This window comes from Salvia hispanica, chromosome 2 (genome assembly GCF_023119035.1).
Source record: "Salvia hispanica cultivar TCC Black 2014 chromosome 2, UniMelb_Shisp_WGS_1.0, whole genome shotgun sequence".
Lineage (NCBI taxonomy): Eukaryota > Viridiplantae > Streptophyta > Magnoliopsida > Lamiales > Lamiaceae > Salvia > Salvia hispanica.
The window spans coordinates 8,115,076-8,140,824 of NC_062966.1; the positions used below are offsets into that span (position 1 = coordinate 8,115,076).

Genomic DNA, 25,749 nt, shown 5'->3' on the forward strand with positions numbered 1-25,749 from the left:
TACTATCGGCCCAAATACGCTCGTTGTTCGTTGGTCATCACATTTTTGATAGTGAATGGCCCCGACCATTTAGACTTGAGCTTTGCCGGAAGAACCTCCAATCTATGATTGTATGGAAGTACTTGCACATCCCTATGGGAAAAACTCTCTCTTTTAAATCATCTTGGCGCAGTAGGTCTTGACCCTTGCCTTATAAATATAGGAATTGGCATAAGCCTCATTCCTAAATTCATCTAACAAATTAAATTGACATTCTTTCCTTTCCGGCCTTCAAGAAATCCAAGTTCAATTTCTTCACACCCCAATATAAGCGATGCTCCATCTACTGCCGGAAGGTGGCACAGCTCAAATACCAATTGATATGGCGACATCCCAGTAGATTGTCTTATAGAAAAGCCCGTCTATATGCCCACAATGCATCATCAAGTTTAAGTGACCAATCCTTCGATTTATATCACAAATGTCTTCTCTAGAACTTGCTTCACCTCCCGGTTAACTTCAGTTTGACCATTAGCTTGAGGTTGGTAGGGTGTTTGATGCTATGCTTGGCTCCATATCTAGTAAGCACACTTGCTAACCATCGATTATTGAAATGGGAACCTTCATCACTAATTAGAGCTCGTAGGGTGCCAAATCTTGTGAAGATATTCTTTTGGACAAACTTAATCACAACCTTGGAATCATTAGTGTGGTGGAGCCTTCTGCCGTGAACCACGTAGTCGACGCCAAAAGAATATATTGATGGCCACATGATGATGGAAAGGGCTCATAATCGATCCCCCAAACATCCAAACAACTCAACTTCCACAATAGGGGTCATTGGCATTTCCTTCTTCTTTGACACCTCCCGGTCCTTTGGCACTCATTGCAATGCATCACGAACTTTTGGCAATCTCCATAGATACTTGGCCAATAAAGGCCGCTTTGAAGCACCTTCATCACGGTTTTGTTCGCTCCAAAATGTCCCTCACTTGGTGCGGAGTGACAATGCATAATAATGTATTCTCATTCCGCTTTAGGAGCACATCTTCTAATCACCATGTCGGTTCTTTGCATAATCGGTGAGCCCATCCGGAACTACCTTAGCAACAAGATAATTCACTATGTTAGCATACCATGCCACCTTGCCTTGAGCCACATAGAACAAGTGTTCATCCAGGAATTATTCATTATGACCAACTTAACCATATTTCTTAGCATAACTTGATCTTGATAGGTGATCCGCCACTACGTTCTCACCTTTTCTATCTCGGATCTCAAAATCAAATTCAACAAGAAGCACAGATCCATCTTTTAAGTCTTGGTTTTATCTTGTTTTACCAAAAGATGACGGATGGCGGCATGAGTCGTGAAGACAATAATGTAGCCCAAATGAGATAAGGCGGGCTGTCCAAATGAGTAAGACCACACGCAAGCATTTCCTTCTCGGTAGTGGTGTAGTTAACTTGAGCCGAGTCCAATGTTCTACTAGCATAGTATATCACCCGGGAATAGCTTGTCTCTCTTGCTGCTAAAGCCGAGCCTACCCATTTACATCACTTCAAATGGCATGATCTCAAGGGTTCACGACCAATCGGGAAAAGATCAATATTGGAGCGCTCACCAATGCCGCTTTGAGCTACTCAAGCGCACACATTAAAGGTGAAATCAAATTTTACATCTTTAGCTAGTAGTAAGCAAGGGTCTAGCAATATGTGAAAAATCTTTGATAAACGCCCTAGAACCCCGCATGGCCTAGAAAGCTCCTCCACAGACGCCTCACTAGAAGGAGGTGGCAGTGCTCAATGGCTGCTATCTTGCTCTATCCACTTCCCAGTCCCTCCAGGATGAAATTTTGTGCCTAACACGATCTCATCTCTAACCATAAAATGACACTTCTCCCAATTAAAGACTAGATTGGTCTCCCCTCCACATCTACGCAAAACCTTGGTTAGATTATTAAACAAATATCATATGTCATGCCTCAAAAGCAGTCATCCCTTAAGAAACCTCCATAATGTCCTCAATCATATCATGAAAAATAGACATCATGCACACTCTTTGAAAGTAATTCGGGGCATTACAAACCCCAAAAGACATTATTTCTATATGCATGCACTTTTGTAGGGACAAGCGGACTTATGTTGATCTCAAGGGGCTATCAAAATTTGGTTATAACTTCGAGTATCCATCAAGAAAATAATACTCATGTCAGCTAGCCTATCCAACATTTGATCAATAAAGGGAGGGGAAATGGTCTTCCTATGCTTGAATTTAAAAGCACGATAGTCGATCTGAGCTACTGCCCGGACACCACTCATGTTATCAACTCATCATTTTTCCTTTTCTGCAGAGTGGTACCCCCTTTCCTACCATGGTAGGACTCACCCACTCACTATCGGATATAGCATAAATGATCCCGGCATCTAACCATTTCAACACTTATTTTTAAACAACATCTTTTAATAGGATTTAATATAGCCTTTGGTCTTGTACCTTAAGCTTGTACCCCTCTTTAAAGTGAATCTTATGCATGCAAATGGTTGGGCTTATTCCCTTGATGTCAGAGCATCTAAAATATCAAGAGAGTAAGAATAATGCATCTCTCTAATTGATCATCCAAGTAAGAGGCCGGTGCCACTCTTCCAACACACTCATCCATCACGGTCACAACATTGCAATATTGAAGACTTCCTCCCGGTTCCACATCATGCCTCTTCAAAGCCTCGTATATCGAAAATATCCACCACTGTGTATTCAAAGTAGGTGTAATGTCCCTTTGAAACATCTATCATGGCTACATTAGCAAGGAATGGTCTCCCCAATATAAGGTACAACTTTATCCTCTTCCATGTCAACACCACAAAGTCAACGGGGAATATAGAGAAGTCATTCACCTCACAATATCTTAAACTATGTAGATCGTTATGATATATAGATCTATCGGCCATTTGCAGTAGTAGCTAGTGGACTTCAACTTGTAATATTCAGCTTGTTGAAGAAGGACAATGGCATAAGATTGATGCTAGCACCTACGATCCTTCAAAATTATTCTCCACAAACAATTTAATAATTTTTCAGTAAAGTAAAGCTTCCCGGATCAAACTTAGCATTGGTATGCTGAATAATTGCACTACAACTCTCCGTCAAGTTGACCATCTCATATTGCCCATTCTTATGTGCTTCTACTGCATAGTCAACTTATCCCAATTCTTGGTAGAGTGTTTCATAATCCCATCGGTCTTCTCCATCAAAACTTTTAGAAGCTCATTGGTAACATCAATTGAAGACTTTGAAGTGTTGGTGCATTTATTCTTCGCAGTTTGAATAGCATTATTTGGATTTCCCGCAGAGAAGATTTGGATGTGCATTGAAGGATGGGTGTTGTTCTGTACCCCCATTGTTGGGGCGGTAATTGTAGAAGTTCCTTTGATTTTCTCTTTAGTTTTACATAATTTTTATAATTTAACATCTCTCTACAGTGATTGGGGGCTCCACATTGGGTACCATCCCCAAACTTATCATCCACCTTTGATTGAAATCATCATTTTGTGAAGATTAGGAGATTGAGTCATGAATCAACAATACAGAAACTCTTGACATGAAGAACCGTCTCGACAGAACTCGACTCTTGCTAGTGTGCCATAAGCCTTTGAAGCTGTCTTTTTTGCTCTGACCCCTTATCTAAGAATGGTCTCCAGACAAAGTCTAGTTGACTTTTGATAAATTCAGGCATCCATTATAGAAAGAGGCTCACACTTGATGGCCCCAGTGCTTATTGGTTAGGACAACTTCTTCAACTGGCAGTGCTCGTCTCTCCTTCGGAAACATAGACTATTTGGCTCTTCATTTTAAAATGAGAATCTAAGCTTGTAGGTTGAAGTGAGCTAAGAGGAAAGAACCTCCCAAGAACTTTTTGTATTAAGTCTTCCCAACTTACCAGCACGAGCCGGCTCAAGGTTATCAAGCAAATCTCATATCCGTCGATGAGAATGGGAATGGCACAGCTTGTTATCTTGAGACCCCATTCAGCTTGGTTGTGTTGGCAGTCTCCCAGAATTTGGCTAAGTGCATATTAGGATCCTCTGTGGGCCTTCCCAGAAAGCTCACGTTGCTCCTAGATTGGATCAATGTCGTCTTCAACTCAAGTGATGGCATTCACTCTTGGATCGAAGTGATAGGTGGCGTTGGGATATTAACATTTAATCATTTCTATTTGAGTACATCTCTTCTCCTTTCCTCCTCTCATCTTCCCTTCTCCATCCTCCATTTGTTGTTGTAGGGGACCGTTTGGTCTTGATTAAGGGAGGTGGAGGTGGCAATTATCTCTCAATGACAATGATTAGAACAAGACATCCAATTGTTAGCTAAGCAATTAGACAATGAAAAAGCACAATAACCAACAAAACCACCACAAAAGAGATAGATAAGCATAAATCAAGGTTTAACTCATGGATTCCATACAAACTTCACCAATATCCCTAATAAAGACTTAGCTACTCATAGTGGAAGCTAAGATAAAAGAAAATACAAAAGCAACAAAGGAAAACATAGTAGAAATGGAAAATAGAACTCCCTAAGGTGGACTTGATGTTGGGGAGAATCTTTCTTCTTCAATCTCTTGAAGATGGAAGCCTCCTTGCCTTCAATCCTCTTGAATCTCTCGATTTCTCTCTCTATTTTACAGTGGGGGAAGTTAGGGTTCGAAAATGAGTAAGAACCCTTTTATACTCGGAGTGAAAATCAGGATTAAGTGAGCACGCATACAAAACACCCGGTCGGGTGATTTGTAAGTGGCGAAACACCCAACCGAGTTTTCTTCCCGAAGCCCGACTTCTGCAAAACACCCGACCGGGTTTTCCGAGAAATGGAAAACACCCGGTCGGGTTTTCCTTCTGGAGTCCACATAGCTTCTGCAAAACACCCGACCGGGTTTTCCGAGAAATGGGAAACACCCGGTAGGTTTTTCTTCTAGAGAACTCCTCAAAATTCAGCTTCGGCTCGTTTCAACCCGTTTTCATCACAAAACTACGACAAACCCATTAACTCACCTAATTAGTGTATATGTGGTGAAAACCCTGTATTTTTTACATCTTAAACCATCAAAAGTACTCTCTAATCACCCATAAAACAAGCCTAAACTATGAGTTTGTCATCAATCTGAGTTGGTTCTGGTTTTTTTTTCTCTCTCAAAGGTGCAATTCATGACTCTTAAATATTTATGAGATTTAGTGTTCTGTTTCGGTATTGGGCATGATAATTGCCTGATCTTCTCTCTATTCTTGAGTTCAATTATGTGCAGTTTATGTTTCCTGCTAAAAAATTTGCATGTTCTGCATTCATTTATTGCATACTAATGCATTGCGTATTGCATGTTCATGAAATTCCATGTTTATATGCATTTTATTTTCTCTTTGGAATATTTGCATGTCGTACAATATGTTATTGTATACTAATGCATTATATATTGCATTTTTTTGAAGTTCTATACAATATGCTCCGTATTCCATATTCAATTCGATTTTGTGCAGCTTGTGTTACTTTTTGAAAATTTGCATGTCTTATAGTAATGGATTGCATAATAATTCATTATGTATTCCATGTTTGTGAAGTTTTATACTACACGCCCAATTTTGCATATTATGTTCAAATTTCAATTATGTGCAATACATGTTCGTTTCAAAATATTTGCATGTCTTACAATTAGTTATTGAATCTAATGCATTATGTATTGCATGTTTTTGAAGTTCTGTGTATGTTTTGCAATGTAATGGGGCAAAAAAGGTGGAGAGGATCACCTACGGCAAATCCCGATCCATCTCCTAATACACACTCACAAACATAAGTGATGGACCCCACCATCATTTATTATATTTGTGAGTGTGTATTATAGGAGATGGATCGGGACTTGCCGCAGGTGATCCTTACAAAAAAAAAGGAAGGTGATGACTGAGCCCGAGGAGGAACATGATTTCAATTCCGAAGATTTGGAGGGTAGTTGCGGCCTCAAGCCACTTTGAGGAGGGGGCGAAAGAAGGGACCTATTGATGTTGGAAACATGATTTATGTAATATGATTGGTTTCCCATGGTTGTCATTTTCAATGAAAGGAGAAATGATCATGCAATATATGCAAATATTGCTCGAGTATAATGCAATATACAATGCTAGTGGAAAAATAGCACATTCAAAATAAGTTATTCATATGTAAAATATGCAAAATTCGTATGAGTAAAATGCAATATCCAAAGCATAATAATGCAATCCGGGAGTTATAATCATATGAAATTAAATTAAAAATGCCAATGCCATTAAAAAATTAACACATTCAAAATAAGTTATTCATACATAATATGCAAAATTCATATGAATAAAATGCAATATCCAAAGCCTGATAGTGTAATCTGAGAGTTATAATTGTAGTATGAAATTAAAACGACAATATAACTGGGGATTAACACATTCAAAATAAGTTATTTATGAGTAATATGCAAAAATTGTATAAGTAAAAATGCAATACCCAAGACATATGATGCAATATCAGTGTTGTAACAGTAAGTAAATCTCGGGTAAAATTACAAGGGAGGAAATTAGAAAATCAACATAAATTAAGGAAAGAGAATCACCAATATTTTGTTTCATAAAGGAAATAAATAAGTTGTGGAACTGGTATATTATCAAACGTAAAAATTGGAAAACAAAAAAATTATCTTATTAATAAAAATATAATGGCGTGTAATTAGTAATCACATCACAGGGGAGTGTTATATTGTTAACTCATAACTCAATTGCTAACTACAACTAAATAATAGCCATTAGATATTCAAATTAAGGGCTTAGATCATTAATCCCTAAATGTCAATACGATCAACGAAAAACGTCAATAAAGCCATATGATTAATTCCAAAAAATATCAATAGGGGTATTAATGTCAATTAACTACATGTTTAGTTATAATTAACTTTTAAAAGAAATCCCAAAACTTTAAATTCATATAACATATATCAAATTAAAGATAATTTCATAAGGATTCCAACGATATCATACATGCATATGTTCCGACGTCAAAATTTGAAAAAAATGTCGAATTTTTTTATTTTTTTCATACAAGCAGGAATGTCAACATACTATATAAAATATGTCAATATAATACATGTAGAATGTCAATATAAGCAATGGGTTAACATTCTTAAAGCATTGTGTTGATATTCTCAAAGCATTGCGTTGATATTTTCGAAACACTATATTGACATTTTTATGCAAAACCCTAATTTGGCGTCTATTTTTTATCTTTTTTTATTTTATTAATAAAAACTAAAATTACACGTGGCAAATTGTAGACCACACGTTTTCTAAAACCCTATGGCCTTAAATTAGTTGTAGTTAGCAATTAAATGATGAGTTAGCGATTGATCACTCCCCTCACATCACATATATGAAATACAAAACTTACCTCATTCTTAAATATGAAACTGCCGTGGATATCATTATAACTAATTAAAATAACATTACTTTTATACCCTTCAGTGCATATAAATATTATATGTGGCGGTTTCTAATCTACCATGTGGCAGATTATGGCTTGCAATTTTTGATACGACACGATAACACGACACGAATCCGCACGAAATTAGCACGACACGAACACACACGTTCAAGATTTGGGTCATTATTGGGTCGACACAATAAGAAAACGAAGATAATGGGTTGGGTTGGGTCGGGTCGTGTTTGGGTCAGGTTTAGGTTACACGTTAAGAAAAAAAAATTTATTTTTTATTAATTAAAAAATTATTAAACTTTAATTTTTAGTTATTTATGTTGATTAAAAATATTATAATTTAATTTTAATTAATTAAAAAAATATTATACTTTAATTTTAATTAATTAAAAAATATTATACTTTAGTTTTATTAATCAAAATATATTAATTATTTTTTTATGATTTTTAAGAAAATATTATGCTTAGATTTTATTAAAATATATATATTTTTTAATTATTTAATTTTATTTTATAGATTTAATATTATTATACTTTAATTTTATTATTTTGATTAAGAAAATAATTATTTTATTGGTAATTTTTTATTTTATCGTGTAATATCATGTTTAAATCGTATAATAACATCATGTTTTAGTCGTTATCGTGTCGTGTCAAGCTAACTTACTATCATTAATAGAGAGTTGACTTTTTTTTTGGGTACACGATAACACGCACGAACCCGTTGGGTTGGGACACGATAAGAACCCGATAATTTCGGGTTGGGTTGGGTTGGGACACGATTGAGTTGGGTCGATAATGGGTTGACACGATAACGACCCAACACGCACGATTTGATAGCCCTATGGCAGATTGTAGAACATTAGATTTATGTATCTAACGGAAGATAATGGAAGTATCTTAGTATATAAAAGTTAGTTAGCATATTAGCACTCCCCTATATAGGTATATATAAAAGAGGGAACATCATTTTTGGTCCACAAACTTTGACAAAGTATCATTTTAGGTCCGTAAACTTTGAAAATATCATTTGAGGTCTGCCAACTATGAGTTAATATCAATTGAAGTACTTTTGTACTATTTCCAAGTTTTTCTAGACAAAATTACCCTCATTATTTTTAAGGGTATATATTTTTAATAAACTTATCATATACTCATATTTTTTATAAATATTTTTACTATATATTTTTGATGAATTTTCTAAATATAATTAGACCTTCAATATTATCACTTAATTTTGTGACATGCAAGAAAAGATCCTATACAACTTTTTATTATTAAAGAAAAGTTCTTTATTCAATTTTAAAATTCTATAGTATAAAAAATTGAAGAAGCAATTTAACTTGCATGTTACAAAATTAAGTAATAATATTGAATGTCAAAATATATGTAGAAAATTCGTCAAAAATATATTGTAAAGATATTTATAAAAAATATGAGTATATGATAAGTTTATTAAAAATATATACTCTTTAAGGTATTGAGGGTATCTTCGTCCAAAAAACTTGGAAATAGTAAAAAAAGTACTTCAAATGATATTAATCCATAGTTGATGGACCTCAAATGATATTTTCAAAGTTCACGGATCTAAAATGATACTTTGGCAAAGTTCGTGGACCAAAAAAGATGTTCCCTCTATATAAAATTATATATTGTATAGGAAATCTAATACCGTTATCGTACCGAATCTTTCGGTACGGTATCATACCATACCGAAAACTACGGTATATCGAAAAATCGATATTTTCGGTACGGTAAGTCCGGTATTTCGGTATAAATCCCCAGCCCTACATGGTCCTCATTTGCAAGTGACAAACGTCATAAAACGATGCAAATGAGGATAAACAATGAAAATGGGGACCATGTGACAGAAATTCGAAGTCTTTACAGTGGGGACCAACAATTTCAAGGAATAGTTAAACCCTAAACCCATGGGGACCATTAGGCAAAACCGATGAAAAAACCTAATGTGGGGGGACAAACACCTCGGAATATTTGAAATAAAGAGGGGTAGACACTTACGGGTTTGTCGCCATCTAGTTGTTGGAGAAGCCCTACCCGTTCTCGTTTTTGTCTTACGGGAGAAGAAACGTCGTCTTTCTTCACGTCGTCACCGTTCTCGTCATCGCCATTATGGTCGTTGCCGCCGGAGAATGGAGAAGTGTCGAATTGGGGTAATGGAAAAGTGTAGTGAATTGGGGATTTGACCGAATTGGGAGTGAATTAGAGTAAATTTGGGGGAGGGTTTAGGGTGAAAAAATCATTTTAACACGTCAACACTCACTCAATAGCCACGTCAAATTAAAAAAACACATCATCTCGCTCCATAGCCGGAATACTTGACATGCAAAAACGGCACACGGTTAATAAGTTCATGACTTTGTGTGCTACATTTGTAGTTCATGGGAAAAACCAGAAAATCACAAAAGCTTATGACTTTTGCGGCAATGGTCCCTTAATTAAATAAGAGTCGGTATCAAAGTTAAATAAATTAACGGCTATTTTTATCTTCAATGCGGGAACAATTAAATTTAAAAAATCCTCATATTATATGCAATTTTGGGATTGAAAGGTCTACTGTATTTTGATTATAATATTCTGTTTTGTTTTAAAATAAATTGTTGATTTAATTAAATTAGATATAGCCCAAATAGGTGTAGCTCGTTCCAACTTTTATGAATACTTGATCTAGCCCAATACAACTCAATACAAATGAGATTAAACTAAGAATAATACCTTATTTTTTTTATTAATAAAAAAGGCTCGAGCCGATAAGAGGCGAGCAAAGGTCCGAGACAAGCGGTCAAAAGCTATACCACAAATAACCAAAATAGAAAAAGCAACAACTTAATTAGATACAGAGAAAATCAAAGATCTGGAGTGACCACACTCGCCCATCCCTCATGTTTTTTCTCAACTCGACTCGATTCACGGCAAGGTGCAGGTTCTCAAGGAGTTCATTTGCCTAGGTAAAGAGTTTTCTTCTCCACTCAAAGTACCCACTTCATTTTCCTTCTTCTCATGTTCTCAATCTTGAATCAAATTATTTTTTTAGTTGGACAACGAGAAAAGCCTTGGAAAGAGGTTCTTTAGAGTCTCTTCCCCGTGCCAAAAGCGGGTTTGGGTCTCATTCCCCACTTTTATCTATATGTCCCTTCTAGCCAAGATAATTGCATTTATGGATGAACTCCATAAAAATAATATTCCCTCCATTCCAGAGAAGATGACTCATTCTTTAAGCAGCACGAGATTTTATGTAATTTTATTTTGTGTGTTAGGTTAAGAGCATAAAGTAAGAGAACTTTGAACTATGCTTTCATTGTGGCCTTCAGCTTTTCATTTGGTTGACCTTAACATACCACAATTAAATCTAAAGCTAGAAGGTTATGTAAAATTTTAAGGAGTCAATAATGCGAAACTAAAGGAATGAAGCCCCACTACAACTTTAAGTAAACAAGGACCCAAATTTTAAAACATACGTAAATAGTTAAGGAACCGTTTATAAGTTATTTCTAAAAATGATACAGACCTTTCGTTATTTTAACACAAATATCAACATCATCACGGAAAAAACAAAAATAAATTATGATAACATCTTCAAACTGAACAAAAAAGAGAATATATAAAGCATAACATGGCAGGAAAAATCATGTGTTTCAAGTCAAAAGTTATTGATAGAATGATTAAGATCAATATATATTAAACAACTTAGAAGTTTGAACTTGATCAAGACCAAACAACAATAACAAATATGACTATCACTTAAAAAAAAGGAAAAGAAACAACCACTGATAAAGTTAATGAGTGGAATTTGTGGGTGGGTACTTGCTTAACACTCATTCTAACCTCCTTAATAATCATTAATCAATCAAGTAATCAATAAAGATCCAGTCTCTAAATGGTCAAACATTAACATTATACAACTTCCAAACTATCATTGCTACCAAATTCTATCTTATTATTTTGCACAGTAGGTAGTATCCATGACTTCATGTTCAATTTGCCTTTAGAGAAGTGAAAAATAAAATTGCAGAATATTTCTGAGTGAATGGTGGATTAATATCACAACAACTTCCATTAAGTTATGCCATTTCTGATGCAATAGTTATGTCATTTCTAATGTAAATTAGTTATGAACTAATCATGGAAAGTAAGTAGATAGAGGAAAATATGGCTCAATCTAGCATGTGAATAATCTGATTCATTACAATTTTCATTTGATATGTGAATACTAGTGTGACACAATCTTCCCTAACCATTTTGAATTTGAACATGGACATTTGCATGTCATTTGTTGTTCTAAGTTTGTGTTTGAGTATCATCATTGGAAAAATCAGGGTCAGCAGGCTTGTCCATCAAGGCAGTAATGATCTCCATCTGCGAGGCATTCCTCAAGCTCCGAACGGATGAAGCATAAACCGCGAATTCGGGCTGCAACGAGCTCTCCCTGGCCTTGAGCGCCGCGACCTCCTTCCTCCTCTTATACCTAAACCAGGCCGCCTGGATGAAGCACGCGCCCCACGTCCTCCACTGCTGCGAGTGGAATCTAAACTTATGCTTCAACTGCTTGTTGTGCAGCTTCCTGAACTGAGACGTCACGAACTTCACATCGTCCGCCCCCAGCGCGAACGCCTCCACCTCCGTCATGGCCCTCACCGTTCGCGTCGACGTTGGGAGGAGGACGTTCGGCCGCCTGCACAGACCCCAGCTCAGCAGCTCCTCCCCGCAAAACTCTCCCGATCCTAATTGACAAGAGTTAAAAAAGCCGGTCCTGCCCCCGTTGGTCGTGTAGGAGTCAAGGCGCCCACGGAGGATGAAGAGCATTTCCACAACAGGGTCCCCCTCCCGGACCAGGCAGGTCCCTGGGGTGCACAGGATGGGCTTGAGCCTCTCGCATATCGCATCCAGGCTCAGCTCGTCCACCTCCTCGAACAGGGCAACCTGTTTATTCGTTACGAAATAAAGCAGGAGAGAAAATGATACCACTTAGTTATAAAATAGATAGGAAGGGAAAACTGACTCTGCGAACGAGGTCGAGGCAGAGATGGTGTTTGATGTCACGGCGGAGATCAGGGGGCAGACCTTTGAGAATAGCTTCCTCATCGACACCTCGGGTTGTAACCCATCTATACAGATCATAACTGCGCACCCTCTGCTTCATCTCGTGCGGGAGTTGCCTATGATGCATCCATTTCTCAGTGTCGATCCGTCTAACCCTCCACTCTTCCAACCGCGCAGTTGAAGATTGGAGGTATGCCTGTTGTTCAATAAGTACTTAGTGATCATACAATAAGATTAATAAAAGTGAATCAACTTACTTGCATATTGCCTATGAGCAATGCAAAGAGCACCAATCCAAGAATGGCAATGGCTATGGCAAAATTTATCTCTCCTATATAACTAGTTGTAAGTAGATTCTGTCCAAGAGAGCTGGGAAATGTACAAGTATACAATCAAATCCCAAGATAAGTTTGAGGTTTCATTGACTGATGAATGAAACAGGAGAGCATACCTTAGATTTCTTAGTCCCCACCAAAAACAGTAGGAGTATTTGTTAAGGAAGCTCGACTTGGCAACTCGATGAAGCAGCGCGTCGCCATAGATCCCAAAATCATAAAATTCGGTGCCTGCACCGCACATTACAGTAATATTGCTGGATGCAAACCACCATCTTCTCTCAGGATCACCGGCTGTTTTGCAGTCGAAATACAAGTAGTGACACTTGGGCTGAGCATCGCAGACGCTCTTCCAACACATTTCTTGCCTCTCGATCGACAACAGGTACCAAAGGGAACCAATCACCTGCAATAAATCCAACAATCATCAAACTCTATATTCAACACTCTCTTCTTCTCTAAGCTAGTGGAGTAGTATAAAACTTACATGGCTTGCCAGCATAAAGAGCATGAGATTGAAAGCTGCACCCGCCCAAGCTGCTTCCACCACCACACCAGCAGTCGTGATGATCTTAGACGACAGCGGGAAAACAAGATATAGCCTCAACACAAACTGAACTATGATCGTCACACGGAGCCCATGTTTTGCACCGATCACATTTGAGCCTCTCAGGAATGGGATCACAACCCATATCAATAACTAGGAACACCAATATGTTATCACATATTACTACCCAATAAGAAAAGTTTTTGAGGGGAATTAATCAAATATTACTACCTGTGGAAGAGGCAGAGCGGCTAGTAAATCAAACCAAAAGTCTTTACGAAGATATCTTGAAGCGATCTTTGAGGAGTCGATAACCAGCTCACCCCTCCCAAATATGCGAGAGGAAGGGGCAGTGTAGGCCGTTCTAAACCGGACAAAAATGTGAATGACATAAGATGCATCGAGGATGCAACGAGTGAGTGTGAGGGCTATCTCGAGGGGGATGGATGCTTTCATGCAGGCTTCTTCCTCGACATTGGGCAAGTAGAAGAAGAGAGGGTCCACAAACAGGGATATGAGACATGAGATTAGGAAATATTTATTCCATGCGCTTAGAAAAGTTCCTCGCGGATCAAATATCTTCTTTTGCACTATTTGGTAGTCCTCGGAGAATACTCTCGAAAGTTTCTTCTTGCTGCATTGCATCTCGCCATTGTACTTGCTGGGCCCGGTTTCAATGTCATCCTGAAATCTAAACAATATTCATCTTTTGAAACAGATCATACTGCACACTAAAACAAGATTTGGAATACCTTAGAGATTTCGCGCCCGAGCTGCGCATGATTGTTGAAGAGAAGTAAGAATCAAATACGCTCTCGCTAAAGTTTCACTGACAGCTTCCAAATATAATCTCAACATATAGATATAGCATCTAGTGCATATATATAATGAAGGAGAGTATAACAAGTAAAACAAAATCAAGCATTCAAAAAAGGAGATTGAGACTAATTTCCAAAACATGACAAAATGTTGTTGATTCTCTTGTATCGAATCAATGACATTTCAGTTGACCATCTCTAATACACACCAAGAGCCAGAATATCTGAGTTATGCAATTTAACATATACAAACAAGACAAGGAATCCTATGTTTTGATTAGCAACCATCAAGTAAATGCTATCATTCCTGCAGATCCTTTGATCACTGAATCTCACCGTAGCATTATTACCATCTACAGAGCCTCTGCTTCGGTTACTCAGTGACTGTGCCTACGATTAGCGTTAATATTGAGAGATTACGTTTCAGCCTAAACCAAAGAGAGAACGCGGTAATAGTATACATCCGTTTGTGCATTGAGTAATTGAGGCTCATCTTTGTTTCGATCTAAACCAAAGTGAAGGCACAAAATTCCATAACTTGAAGAAAGAACACAAGTGCAATATTGTATGTATTGTCCATCTTGATATATATAATTACAAAGCACAAAGGGACGACAGCTCGTTTATCAAATCACTTGACGTTTTCAAAGGTTTAAGAAAATTCATATCGAAGGTGAATAACGATTAGGAGTTGGAGTTGAATAACATAATAGAACAAGAAAGCTAAACAAATGAGATTACAATTCATTCCAACCAAAATGCCAAGTGCCAACAAGCGCTCATTGTTAAAACAAAATAACTAGTGGATTACATATTATGAATCACGCAGGCGATTGCAGACACTAGTTGCAACAATGCAGAAGCTGAATACTTGGTTGCAACTTGAGTGTGTAGTTCCACTTCATATCAACTTCACGAAACAGCATGTGCGACACTCTGCTTCACAAATGACTAAAGCTATGATGCAAAGATTTGGCGGCACATCTAAACATGACATGGTTAAAAATGTAAGACTAGGTAAGAAGTAATACCATGATCGATAGTTCGCGGGATCAAAACTGTTTATCTTTTAAATTTTAACGACGGTCTTCAGCAGGACTAACTCGAATAGGTCGACCCTCCAGTTCCTGCCAAGAACAAATTTTGCGGATATGTCAATTAAATAAATCAAGAAAGACTCTATTCAAGAAAGACTAGGATATACTTACTGTGCCATCCAATGACTCAACAGCTCTGTTGACCTCTTCGGCCGAGCTGTAGGTAACAAACCCGAAACCCCTGGATCTACCACTATCTCTATCATATACCACCCTAGCCTCCTGAACATCTCCATGCTCGCTAAACACAGACTCGAGAGCAAGGTTGTCCACATCCCATGAAAGGTTACCCACATAAATCTTGTTGGTATTACCAAATCGTTCACGGCCCCCCCTGGGAGCTCCGAATGAGGAGTTCCCATAGCTTGATCGTTCCCGTCCTCCAAAGGAGCTTTCCCTTTTAGGTGGTGGTGGTCCAGAGTTTACACGCAAAGCTCTGCCCTCAAGTTCCTAAAGGAGAATCAGAAAGAATGATGAAAACCAAGGCTTTGTACGTGCACGAGGAATAGATAATGAGAACAAACCAACAACAAAACAATGTGAACAATCGAATGTAGAAGAGCCATAAAACTTACGTATCCATTGAATTGTTCAACTGCAGCTTCAGCTTCCTCAACCGAAGACATCACCACGAAGGCAAAACCCCGACTTCTTCCCGTAGCCTTGTCATAGATAACCTGAAAAACCTCCCAACTCAAGTTAACAAATTACAATAGCTTTATTATTCTCTTGATACTATTAATTAATACCAGGAAACTATAACTAAAATACAAAACATAACAAGTTTAGAATTTGAGTCCGAAATCTGAAGACTTGCAAACCCCAAAATCGAGTAAAGAATCTCCTCTACGCTAAAACCCACATTGATTTTTGCAGTAAAAATCCTATCTTTTGCATATATACTGTCTGTTTATTGAAGCAAAAATTTGAAATTTATTAGTATAAAATATTGTAGGATTATGTACTCCATAAAAAATGATTTAAATGATTGAGGTAAAATTAGTAATATTGGATGTGATAATTAATAAAAATAAAAAAAAGAAAATGAGAGAAACTGACCTCAACCTCCTCCACACCTCCAGCTTGTTGAAACAAGTCGGCAAGCGCAGCACTGTCAACACTAAAGGGCAAATTCCCGACAAAGAGCTTCAAATCCGGAGTGTCCTCCACCTCAGTCTCAGTCTCAGCCTCAGCGCCGCCCAAGTAGGGGGTTCCCTCCTCCGAGAGAGCCACGTTCCGCGCGAAAATGGAAGCGCGGCTGGTGACGGCAAGAAGGAGTTTTGGGAGGGCTTTGATGGAAGAGGGCGTGAAGAGAGAAGGAACGGAGGAGTGGTGGTGGTGTAGGTGTAGGGAGAGGGTGCGTGGGGTTAAGGATAAGAGATGGGTAGAGGCGGCCATTGGTAGTTGCTACTGTGCAGTGTAGAGATAAGGTTTTTGCTTCTCCTCTTTAACAACTGCAAACACCCTCGCTTTATATATCAACCCTGATGCAACTTGCCGTCCCTCTCTATATTAACCGATTTACTTCAACTAGACTTGCAACTTGCTACTACTCCTACTATTTAATTTCTTTTTCGATATTTAAATTTATGTAATTAAGTTTCAAAAATATCAACACTTTAATATCTCAATATAGTTCCAGATAAGGTTATGGTGTTTTTGACCGTTTATCCTTTAGAAATGGAAAGGGAAAGGGGCTTCCGAGTGTCATCCCTCTATTTTAGCTTATTTGTAAACTTATTTGAATCTTGTTTGATAAAATAAAAGTTCATTAATATTTTGATTTTTTCAATTTTTTTTATTAATTTTAATATTTCAATGTAAAGATATTAACTTTAAATTTTTTGTATTTTCTTTTTTCTAATTGAAAAATCAATACAGATATGGCAAATTTAATTTTTATAAGGAATATTGGTCCCTAAAATCATAAACTTTGGCCTAAATGTGGTATTTTCAAGTAACTTTTAAAATTGGTCTAAAATATTAGTACAAACTTTATATTCTACTTGTTATTTTCCAACGCAACTCAAATAAGATATTTTTGGCTAAAAAATTGTTCTAAGTTGGCAACCGTGAAACATTTACGATATTTTAGACAAGTTTTTAAGTTTGAGGAAAATAGGATGAAAAGCCTCGTAGAAAATTACGTTGATTTAATAGTGTCAAGTATGATAAAAAAAAATGCACGTAAGTTAATTCGAATATGGTAACTAAATTGCAATGGAGCAACAAACAAAATAAAAAGTGTTATTTTAGACCAATATTCCTAAAGGGACCCAAAAACCTAAACCCTAATCCCTTTTTTATAATGTTGTAGTTTTGATTTAATTAAATTTAAAAAGTACTCCCTGTGTCCTACTCAAGATGGCCACATTCTTGAGTGACACGAGATTTTAGAAAGTATTGTTAGGTGGAATAAAATACAGAGGAAAAAGGTAGTTGAAATATTTTAATAAGGAGAGATGAGAGAAGATGTTATTTTCAAAATTGAAAAGTGATCGTCTTAATTAGGACAAATAAAAAAGAAAAGATGGTCATCTCATATGGGACGAAGGAAGATAAAAAAGTTACATCTTCTTCATCTACTTGTCTTCTTTTCAGATACACTCATTTCATTTGGATTGATACTTTCCTGCATCCAAAACTGACGACAATTTGCGTCATTGTGTGGTGTATTTCCTGAGATGCACTCATTTGCATTGATACTAGAAAATGCAATAACGATTTACGCTCGTTGAGGCTTTTACAAGAAAGCAGTTTCTGATGGCAAGTGCAAACTACAGTGCTTGATACAACAGCTAATCATGCCAATAGGTGAGGAAGAAGATTATCACATGTAATATTATTTTTTAAAATTAAATAAATCAAAACAATGCTGGTTTGATTACAAATGACTAGATTCTAATTTGTCACTAGTTTTGATTTTTTATTTTGAAATAGAATTAGAAAAAACCAAAGTTCGTGTATTCGTGTTTGAGGTAAAAAATCAGAAAATATTGAAAGTTCCGTATTTACCAGCAAATAAACCTTAAGTAAAATAGAAATTGAGATTGGTCAGCATTCAAACTGCATAATCAGTCATCTGTCCAAACAAGAAAGCCAGAATTCGTGTTGATACAAACAACTTCTATTGATTTATTCATAGCAGTATTCCATAGCATCAAGTTTCCATCTCTCTGGTAAATAACTCAAAAATGCTGCCAAAATAAACAACAAATAAAGCAAAACAGCCAAAGAGCTACACATCTCAAGTGCAAGAACTTAATCCCACAAGGGAATCAAGAAATATACTGATAAACTTCATGGAATCAAGAAATACTGATAAATCAGATCAAACAAAAACCCTTATCCAAGTTTGTACAGACATACATCCAGATCAACTACAATCATCCAAATCAGACTGAAACAGTGAAACTTAACTCTGGATGAAAACTGCATTATTAACTGATAAAACGACTTTCTATGCTGCAAAATAGTTCAAAACACAGAAACCTTAAAACTAAGTCTCATAACAAGATGGAGGAATCAAATTCTCACCTCAAGAATGACTGCAAAACTAATAACTTATGAATATTTAAGCCATGGCTGCTTTCTTATCTCCTTTCTTGCTACGAGCTGGCTTCTCCTTCCCCACAATCATCCTTGACAGAATATCCGCTTGCTTTGTGTGACCCCCTTCATTCAGATTCTTAATCAAGTCTTTGCAGCTGCTCCAATCACTAACCCCTCCCTTCTCCATAATCTTGCATAGTATTGAATACGCATTGAGAGTCTTCCCAGCAGCAAGGAGAGTGTCCAGAACCTTCTCGCAGCTCAATACATCAATGCTGTAGTCCCTATCCATACCATAATCCAACAACTTCAAGGCAGCAATCGTTTTCCCCTTCTCACACAGAAGGGATAACAGGCTGTCAAAGTCAGGAGCGATGCCACTCTGCATCAGCAGCTCGATTCGGCCGAGGGCTTCCTCAACGTGCCCCCTCATGAGCAAAGCTTCCAATATCTTAAAAATCAAATCTTTATGATCAGTCACCCCTTTCTCCAGCATCGTCTTCATCACCCTGCTCGCAGTCTGCACCCGTCCATCTTCAAACAAGGCGTCCATCAACGACCGATACAGCGAGGAATCGGGACAATGACCATTCTCGATCATGCTATCCAGCACGGCCTTCGCCTCTCCAGGATCCTTCTTTGACAAGTAACTTTCTACAAGCAAATCAAAAGCACTTTTCTCCGAAGCAACCTTCCTCCTAAGCATGATTTTGAGAAGCTCAAATGCAGAATCAGGTGTCCCTTCTTTTGAATGCCCAGAGATAAGGGCATTCAGGGCCACGGGATCCTGGACACCCAATTTCATCAACTGCCGCACAAGGGCTTCAGCCTTGGCAGTCTGGCCATTGCTGCAAAGATACTCAACCATCGGATTGTAAGCACTCGGTTCCATATGCAAAGTACTCTGAGGCCTTAATATGATATCCTTCTCGATGAGCTTGTCCAGCAACTTCACACCTCTATCATATTGACCAGCCTTGCAGCAATTTTCAATGAGAACACCGTAATGCCCTGCTTCCGTTGGAATACTCAGCTTAATCATCGCCTTCAACACATCAACTGCAGCATCCAAATCACCCACCTTGCATTGGCCAAGCATCAGTTTCATGAAAATCGAGTTATCCTTAGGTGGAATGTGCTTCTCCACCATCTCCCTCAACACAGCCCGAGCCTCAGACATCTTCTCTGCATCACAAAGGCCCGGCAACAAGGTTGAATAGGTGACAGCATTTGGCTTAATCCCATATCCCCTCATCTCCTCCACCAACCTCAATGCATCATCCACTCTCTCCACTGCAACATACCCCTTGATCAAAGTTGTATACGTAATCACAGTAGGCTCAATGTTCCTACCTTTCATCTCCACAAAGTACGCCTCTGCCTCCTCCGTTTTCCCAACTCGATTATACCCATTAATCATTGTGTTATACGTGACCACATCCGGCATAATCTCACGCGCCTTCATATCCTCAAAGAACCTATTCGCAGTCTCCACCTTCCCCGAAAGAAAAAATCCCCAAATCAAAACGTTGAAGGTATGCCTAGTTGGCTCAATCCCCTCACTCAACATCTTATTATAATACCTCTTCGCCATCATATACCTCCCCCTACGCATAATCACTTTGAACAGAACGTCATAGCTCTTAATAGTCCGATCCACTCCTAATTCCTCCATTTTCTGAAACAACTTCACACTCTCCTGAACTATACCCGCCTTCCCATAGCTATCAATCATCACAACCCACAAATCCTCATCCCAATTCAAACCTTTTTTGGGCATATCCAGCAGAATGCACCTAGCGTGATTGAGCTTCGAAGACCTCCCGAGAATTTCAATCATCTTGAGATGGCTCTCCCTATCGTGCTGAATAAGATTCGATCTCTCGACCCACCTGAAAAACTGAAGCGCGTGACCCGAGTTCTTGGCGCCGTGCAACACATTGTAAACGAGCTCGTGGTCGAAGCTCGGCACCAGCTGCCGGATTGAGTTCTGGAGGCGGGTCGTCCAGGGTCGATTATCCATCATTCTGCAAATAGTATCCTCTATTTTTTCCGGGTTCTTAGGGCGCCTGAGTTCTCGGAAAGGCGACGCGGGCACCATCGCTTCTGGTGATGAAATTGGATCTGCGGAGATGGGGAGTTGTTCATTTGGGATAGGATTCTCCTGATTTAGGATGGGGGTTTCGTCGTTGGGCGGCGTGGGGGAGCAGAAGAAGGCCGATTTGAAGGAAAACGGGGATGAGAGCCTGACGAGATTGGGATTCAAATGGATCTGCTTGGAAGCAGCTAGAGGCGCCATTTTGCAATCGCCTTGATGAATCAATGGGTACAGGTTGGGTTAGAAAGAGAGAGGGAATGAGGAGGGTTTTGCAGCCATTGTCTGGTTAGGGTTTAAAGACAGACGGCAGTTTTGCTTCAAGCTTTGTTTTCCATTTATTTTTATGTATGTATGACCTTAAATCATGAAATTTGATCTAATTTTTATTAAAAAAAAATAACCAACTATATTACGTTCGTAAAATTTGGGGAAAAAACTACATTAGCTAAATTTATATAACTAATTGATAAATTGTAAAATTGGGAAAAATGATTACATTAGCTAAATTCGAGAATAATAAATTTTACATGTTACGATAGTACTAATTAATATTATTAGAGGTTCGGATAAATTTTTATTCCTGGTTTTCTTTTCATTTTTACCTTAGAAGTTTTACATCAAACCAATCCAAGGATCTAAATAATGAAAAACTCCTAGCATGAAAACATTTATAAATTTATCCCTGGTTTTCTTTTCATTTTTACCTTAGAAGTTTTACATCAAACCAATCCAAGGATCTAAATAATGAAAAACTCCTAGCATGAAACCATTTATTTTAAGTGATGGTTCATCTTATTATATTCCATCCATTCCATTTAAAGCTAATTATTTTTCTCAACACGAAATTTGAGTGGATGTTGTCAATTTTATGAGGCAATTAATATTTCCTACCTCCTACAAGAATAGACATTTTTCCCGTTTTCTTCGTCTCATAAGAATATATATTTTCTAAGTTTAAAAACTTTTTTCTCTCATAAGGTGGGGCCTATTCTCCACTAATAACACTTTTATTACTTTTTTTCTACTAATTGTGCATTAAATTCGAAACTCTTACTTTATCAATTGGACTTTAAAACCCGTGTCCAACCAAAAGTGCATATTCTTATAGGACGGGACGGATGGAGTAATAAAATTATAAAACAAGTTTAGTTCCCCTATAATCACTTCAACCACAAGCAAAAAACGATGAAGTAGTATAAGAGGTATTGATCCCACGAGGACTCCAATTGAGGCATGAGAGGTACCCACGCGAAGATCTTTCGAATATGAAGACAATGTTGATCTTTTAAGATCGTTTAGTAATCATCTCTGATAGCCGATTACTGTTTATATTCTGATCTTTAGCCCTTTCGCTCATGAGTCTGTAATTTACTTTAATAATAAGATTAAAAGAATATAATTTGATTCTTATAAGTTGGACATCTAAAAAACAAATTAAGATATAGAGATGGATTAGGAACCGTATAAAGAATATAATCAAAATCGCGAACCGTAGGATAACAAAATTATGATTTAGTTCAAACAACTGACTGTTCGGTTAATTGATTAACAATATAGTATTTAAAATTAAATACTTTCATTAGGCCTTTTGGATCACTTATGGGCCATAGACTCATATGAGTTAGGCCCAACTACAAATTTATCAATATATAAAATGAGAGTCGTGGAGAAATTAATAAAAGTGCCACTTAAAAGTAATTTAGGCGGGAAAATGAGCAAATACTCTTGACATGTGATCTTATTCGAGATAGACATTTTTTTAATGTTTTGTGCCGTTCCCCTTTTCAAGACGCTGTACAGACTACTTCTTTCATCCCTAAGAGTCACGCTTATTCATTTCAGTCCGTCCTCAGGTAAGAGTCACATTTTATTTTTACCATAAATAATAAGTAGGTCTCACATTCCACCAACTCATTTCACTAACATTTTATTATAAAACCAATATAAAAAAAGTGGGTCCCAAATTTCATAACTTTTTCAACCAACTTTTCTTTACATTTCTTAAAACTCGTGTCCGGTCAAAGTGTGACTCTTAATCGGGGATGAAGGGAGTACAGGAATTACATTTTCAAGACGTTGTACATTTTTTATACATTGGAGGCTTACACCGAAAGTTTTCAACTACGATTATAAGTAGCACTTTGTGGAATATGCATTTATTAAGAAAAATGAATCTACCATTACCAACTTTGGAGGAATCGGAGGTAGACGGCTTTGAAGGAATGGTGGTAGAGGTCGACGGCTTTGGAATTTTGGATAAATTGGAAGGAAAGTAGGGCGGAAGACGAGTAGGGAAAATCAGGCTGCTCAACGCCAGCTTCAGGGAAATGGCAACCGGCATTGACGGACGCAGCACAGGCCAAGCCATCACTAGAGAAGGAGCCAGGAGGGGTCGGAAGAAAAAGTCATTTCTAATTAATTTTCCCGGTCCTCCTTTGCCGCCGGTGTGGTCGGTCGACCCTTCCGACCCCTCTCCACCGTGCATCAGGGTGGAGAAGAGAACAAACGATGGCTGGTGGCTGTGAGTGTGACAATAAACCGAGAGAGAAGCAGTTCAATGTTTTTAAAATGTGGAATTGCAGATTTGGAAATGGCGAGAAGCATGGAAGGAAGGAGAAGATGTGTTGGGAATTGGGATCATAATTCTTTTTAAGAAAACCACTTATTATTTCTCTTGGACGTTGTGCACAGCTACAGTAACTTGAAAAATGAAAATATATGTGGAGAATTGGAAATAGATCGATCGTATGCTGTTGCGCCATTTCTACGCAAACAAGTTAATAATTATTTAAAAAATATTTAGTTTAAATTTTTTATTTTCTAACTTAAATATTTATTTATGAATTTATATTTAAATATTTTTAAACTAATTTTATAAATTCTTATTATATTTATCAATAATTCAAAACAAAAATCAATAGATGAAATAAAATTATCATTACTATAACAAACATTATAAATATAATTACGGCTTTTAATTAATCTATAAATCTTTTTAGCTATCATCCATTTTAGGTAAAGGAGTAGGCCCAATTATTTACCCCCATTTTATACCAAATTATAATTGAAACGACGTCTTCTCCATCTATTCTTTCCGCCGGAGCTGAGCTCTCCCTCTTACTCTCCTTCTCTCTCGTATATTCTTTCAACTGTTATTCTCTATCTCTTTTATTTTCGGCAAAGAGTGAAGTGAAGAATTGCGTGGAGATCTGTCACTTGGCGTCAAGGCGGAGCTCCGTGGGGTCGAAGTGGAGTTGCGCCGGATCTCAGAGGTCCATAAATGGAGTTTCAGGCAGCTCTCGGCAGACGACGGTGGGGTCGGTCGACCCCACCTGGGTCCGGCAGTGGTTCCATTCACAAAACTGATGTGTTTTGAGTGTGTAATAAAAATATGTTGTAGTGGATATTGGGTCCCACTTTTAATACTTTTTTACTTACTTTGTAGGCATTTTTTATTAGTTTATTCTAATTGGGACTCTTAAAGCGGGACGTCCAAAATTGATCAAACAGGACTCTTAAAGCGGGACGAAGGGAGTATGCCAAAACGATTGAAGTGGTGCATCAGTATAGGAGTCATGCTTGTATGAAGTACAAGGTTCGAATCCCTTTGGAGGCGATTTTTTGAAAAAAAATGTCTTACAATTGAAAAAAACCGGTCCAACCAGCCAGTGGTTGTGGTCCAACCGGCTGGTCCGGTCCAATTTTTAAACTCAGCAGATGGCGATTGGTTAGGTATGAAGTTAACACCCATTTATTTCAAGTAGTGAATTACATAAATGGTACCTGATCTTTCACTTTCGCACATAAATGGTACCTGATCTTTATTTTATATCGTTTTTGGTACCCCATGACAAAAATAACCCTGGGTAGCAAATATGTGATTTATTTGTTATGGAGGATATTTTTGGAAATGTCAATTAAATAGAACCAAATATGTGATTATTTTTTTTCTTCTTTTCTTATTTATTTTTTACTTCTTGAGTGAACTACAAAAATAGTCCCTGGACTATGCATTTATCTTGCCAATGAACCTTGGACTTTAAAAATATCCCCAGACAATCCTGGACTAAGCGCTTATCTTGAAAATGGTCCTTTTTCACTGTTTCGTGACGAAAATACCCTTTTGGGGGGTTTTGGGAGGTTTGGGAAATTTGGTCTTTTTACATTTTAAATCTGATATTATTTTTGTGATGTACTAAATATGATATTATTTCAAAAATTATCATTCTTCTTTCCTTTTGCCATCCTTCACTTTGTTTCTTTATTTCAATATTAGATTTATTTTTTATAAAATTAAATTTTAAATTTCAATTTTTAAATATCAATAAAAATTTTTAATTATTAAAATTACTATTAAATAACAAATTAATAGTTTTAATCAATATTTGATAGTGTCTAATATTTAATCAATAAGGTACGCAGCCGCCTTAGTTTTAATCAATAATTACTAGTTTTAATCATAAATAGATCATATAACACGATTTATTCTGAAATAAATATGCATCTAATGTATAGGAGAATTTGACTAAAAATACTATGAAGTTGACTACAAAATTGATACTACTAAAAATTTGATATAGGAGAATTTTTGTTGAAATTTTCTAGTTAATTTTGATTGTTTTCAAAATTAATAAACGAAAATTATATTAGTCTTACGTTAGATGCATATTTATTCAGAATAAATCGTGTTATATGATCTATTTATGATTAAAACTGAGCAATAGTGATTTGTCGTTGATGTTTTTTTGAATATCATTCAAATTAA

General features: G+C 37.1%; 3 protein-coding genes across 6 annotated transcripts; all 3 read right to left on the reverse strand.

Moving 5' to 3' along the window:
• Window positions 1-11,633: 11,633 nt before the first annotated feature.
• Window positions 11,634-14,818, reverse strand: LOC125205799 (protein CNGC15b-like). Its single transcript, XM_048104927.1, has 7 exons — window positions 14,172-14,818; window positions 13,651-14,110; window positions 13,360-13,572; window positions 12,989-13,278; window positions 12,795-12,906; window positions 12,497-12,733; window positions 11,634-12,417 (listed from the first exon to the last, which is right to left on the reverse strand). Exons 1-7 carry the CDS (start codon window positions 14,198-14,200, stop codon window positions 11,776-11,778), a joined length of 1,983 nt encoding a protein of 660 aa, XP_047960884.1. The 5' UTR covers window positions 14,201-14,818; the 3' UTR covers window positions 11,634-11,775.
• A 143-nt stretch (window positions 14,819-14,961) lies between these two features.
• Window positions 14,962-16,804, reverse strand: LOC125205800 (29 kDa ribonucleoprotein A, chloroplastic-like). 4 transcript variants are annotated; one of them, XM_048104932.1, is made up of 5 exons: window positions 16,394-16,804; window positions 15,910-16,011; window positions 15,446-15,784; window positions 15,269-15,364; window positions 14,962-15,176 (listed from the first exon to the last, which is right to left on the reverse strand). In XM_048104932.1, exons 1-4 carry the CDS (start codon window positions 16,730-16,732, stop codon window positions 15,314-15,316), a joined length of 831 nt encoding a protein of 276 aa, XP_047960889.1. In that variant the 5' UTR covers window positions 16,733-16,804; the 3' UTR covers window positions 14,962-15,176; window positions 15,269-15,313. The 4 variants fall into 4 exon arrangements, with proteins under 4 accessions (XP_047960889.1, XP_047960885.1, XP_047960888.1 ...); XM_048104928.1 differs by having other exon boundaries at window positions 14,962-15,173; window positions 16,394-16,803; XM_048104931.1 differs by having other exon boundaries at window positions 14,962-15,188; window positions 16,394-16,803.
• Window positions 16,805-18,625: 1,821 nt separating this feature from the next.
• On the reverse strand, window positions 18,626-21,295 carry LOC125205798 (pentatricopeptide repeat-containing protein At2g37230). Its single transcript, XM_048104926.1, has one exon. It carries the CDS (start codon window positions 21,183-21,185, stop codon window positions 18,909-18,911), a length of 2,277 nt encoding a protein of 758 aa, XP_047960883.1. The 5' UTR covers window positions 21,186-21,295; the 3' UTR covers window positions 18,626-18,908.
• Between the last annotated feature and the right edge of the window lie 4,454 nt (window positions 21,296-25,749).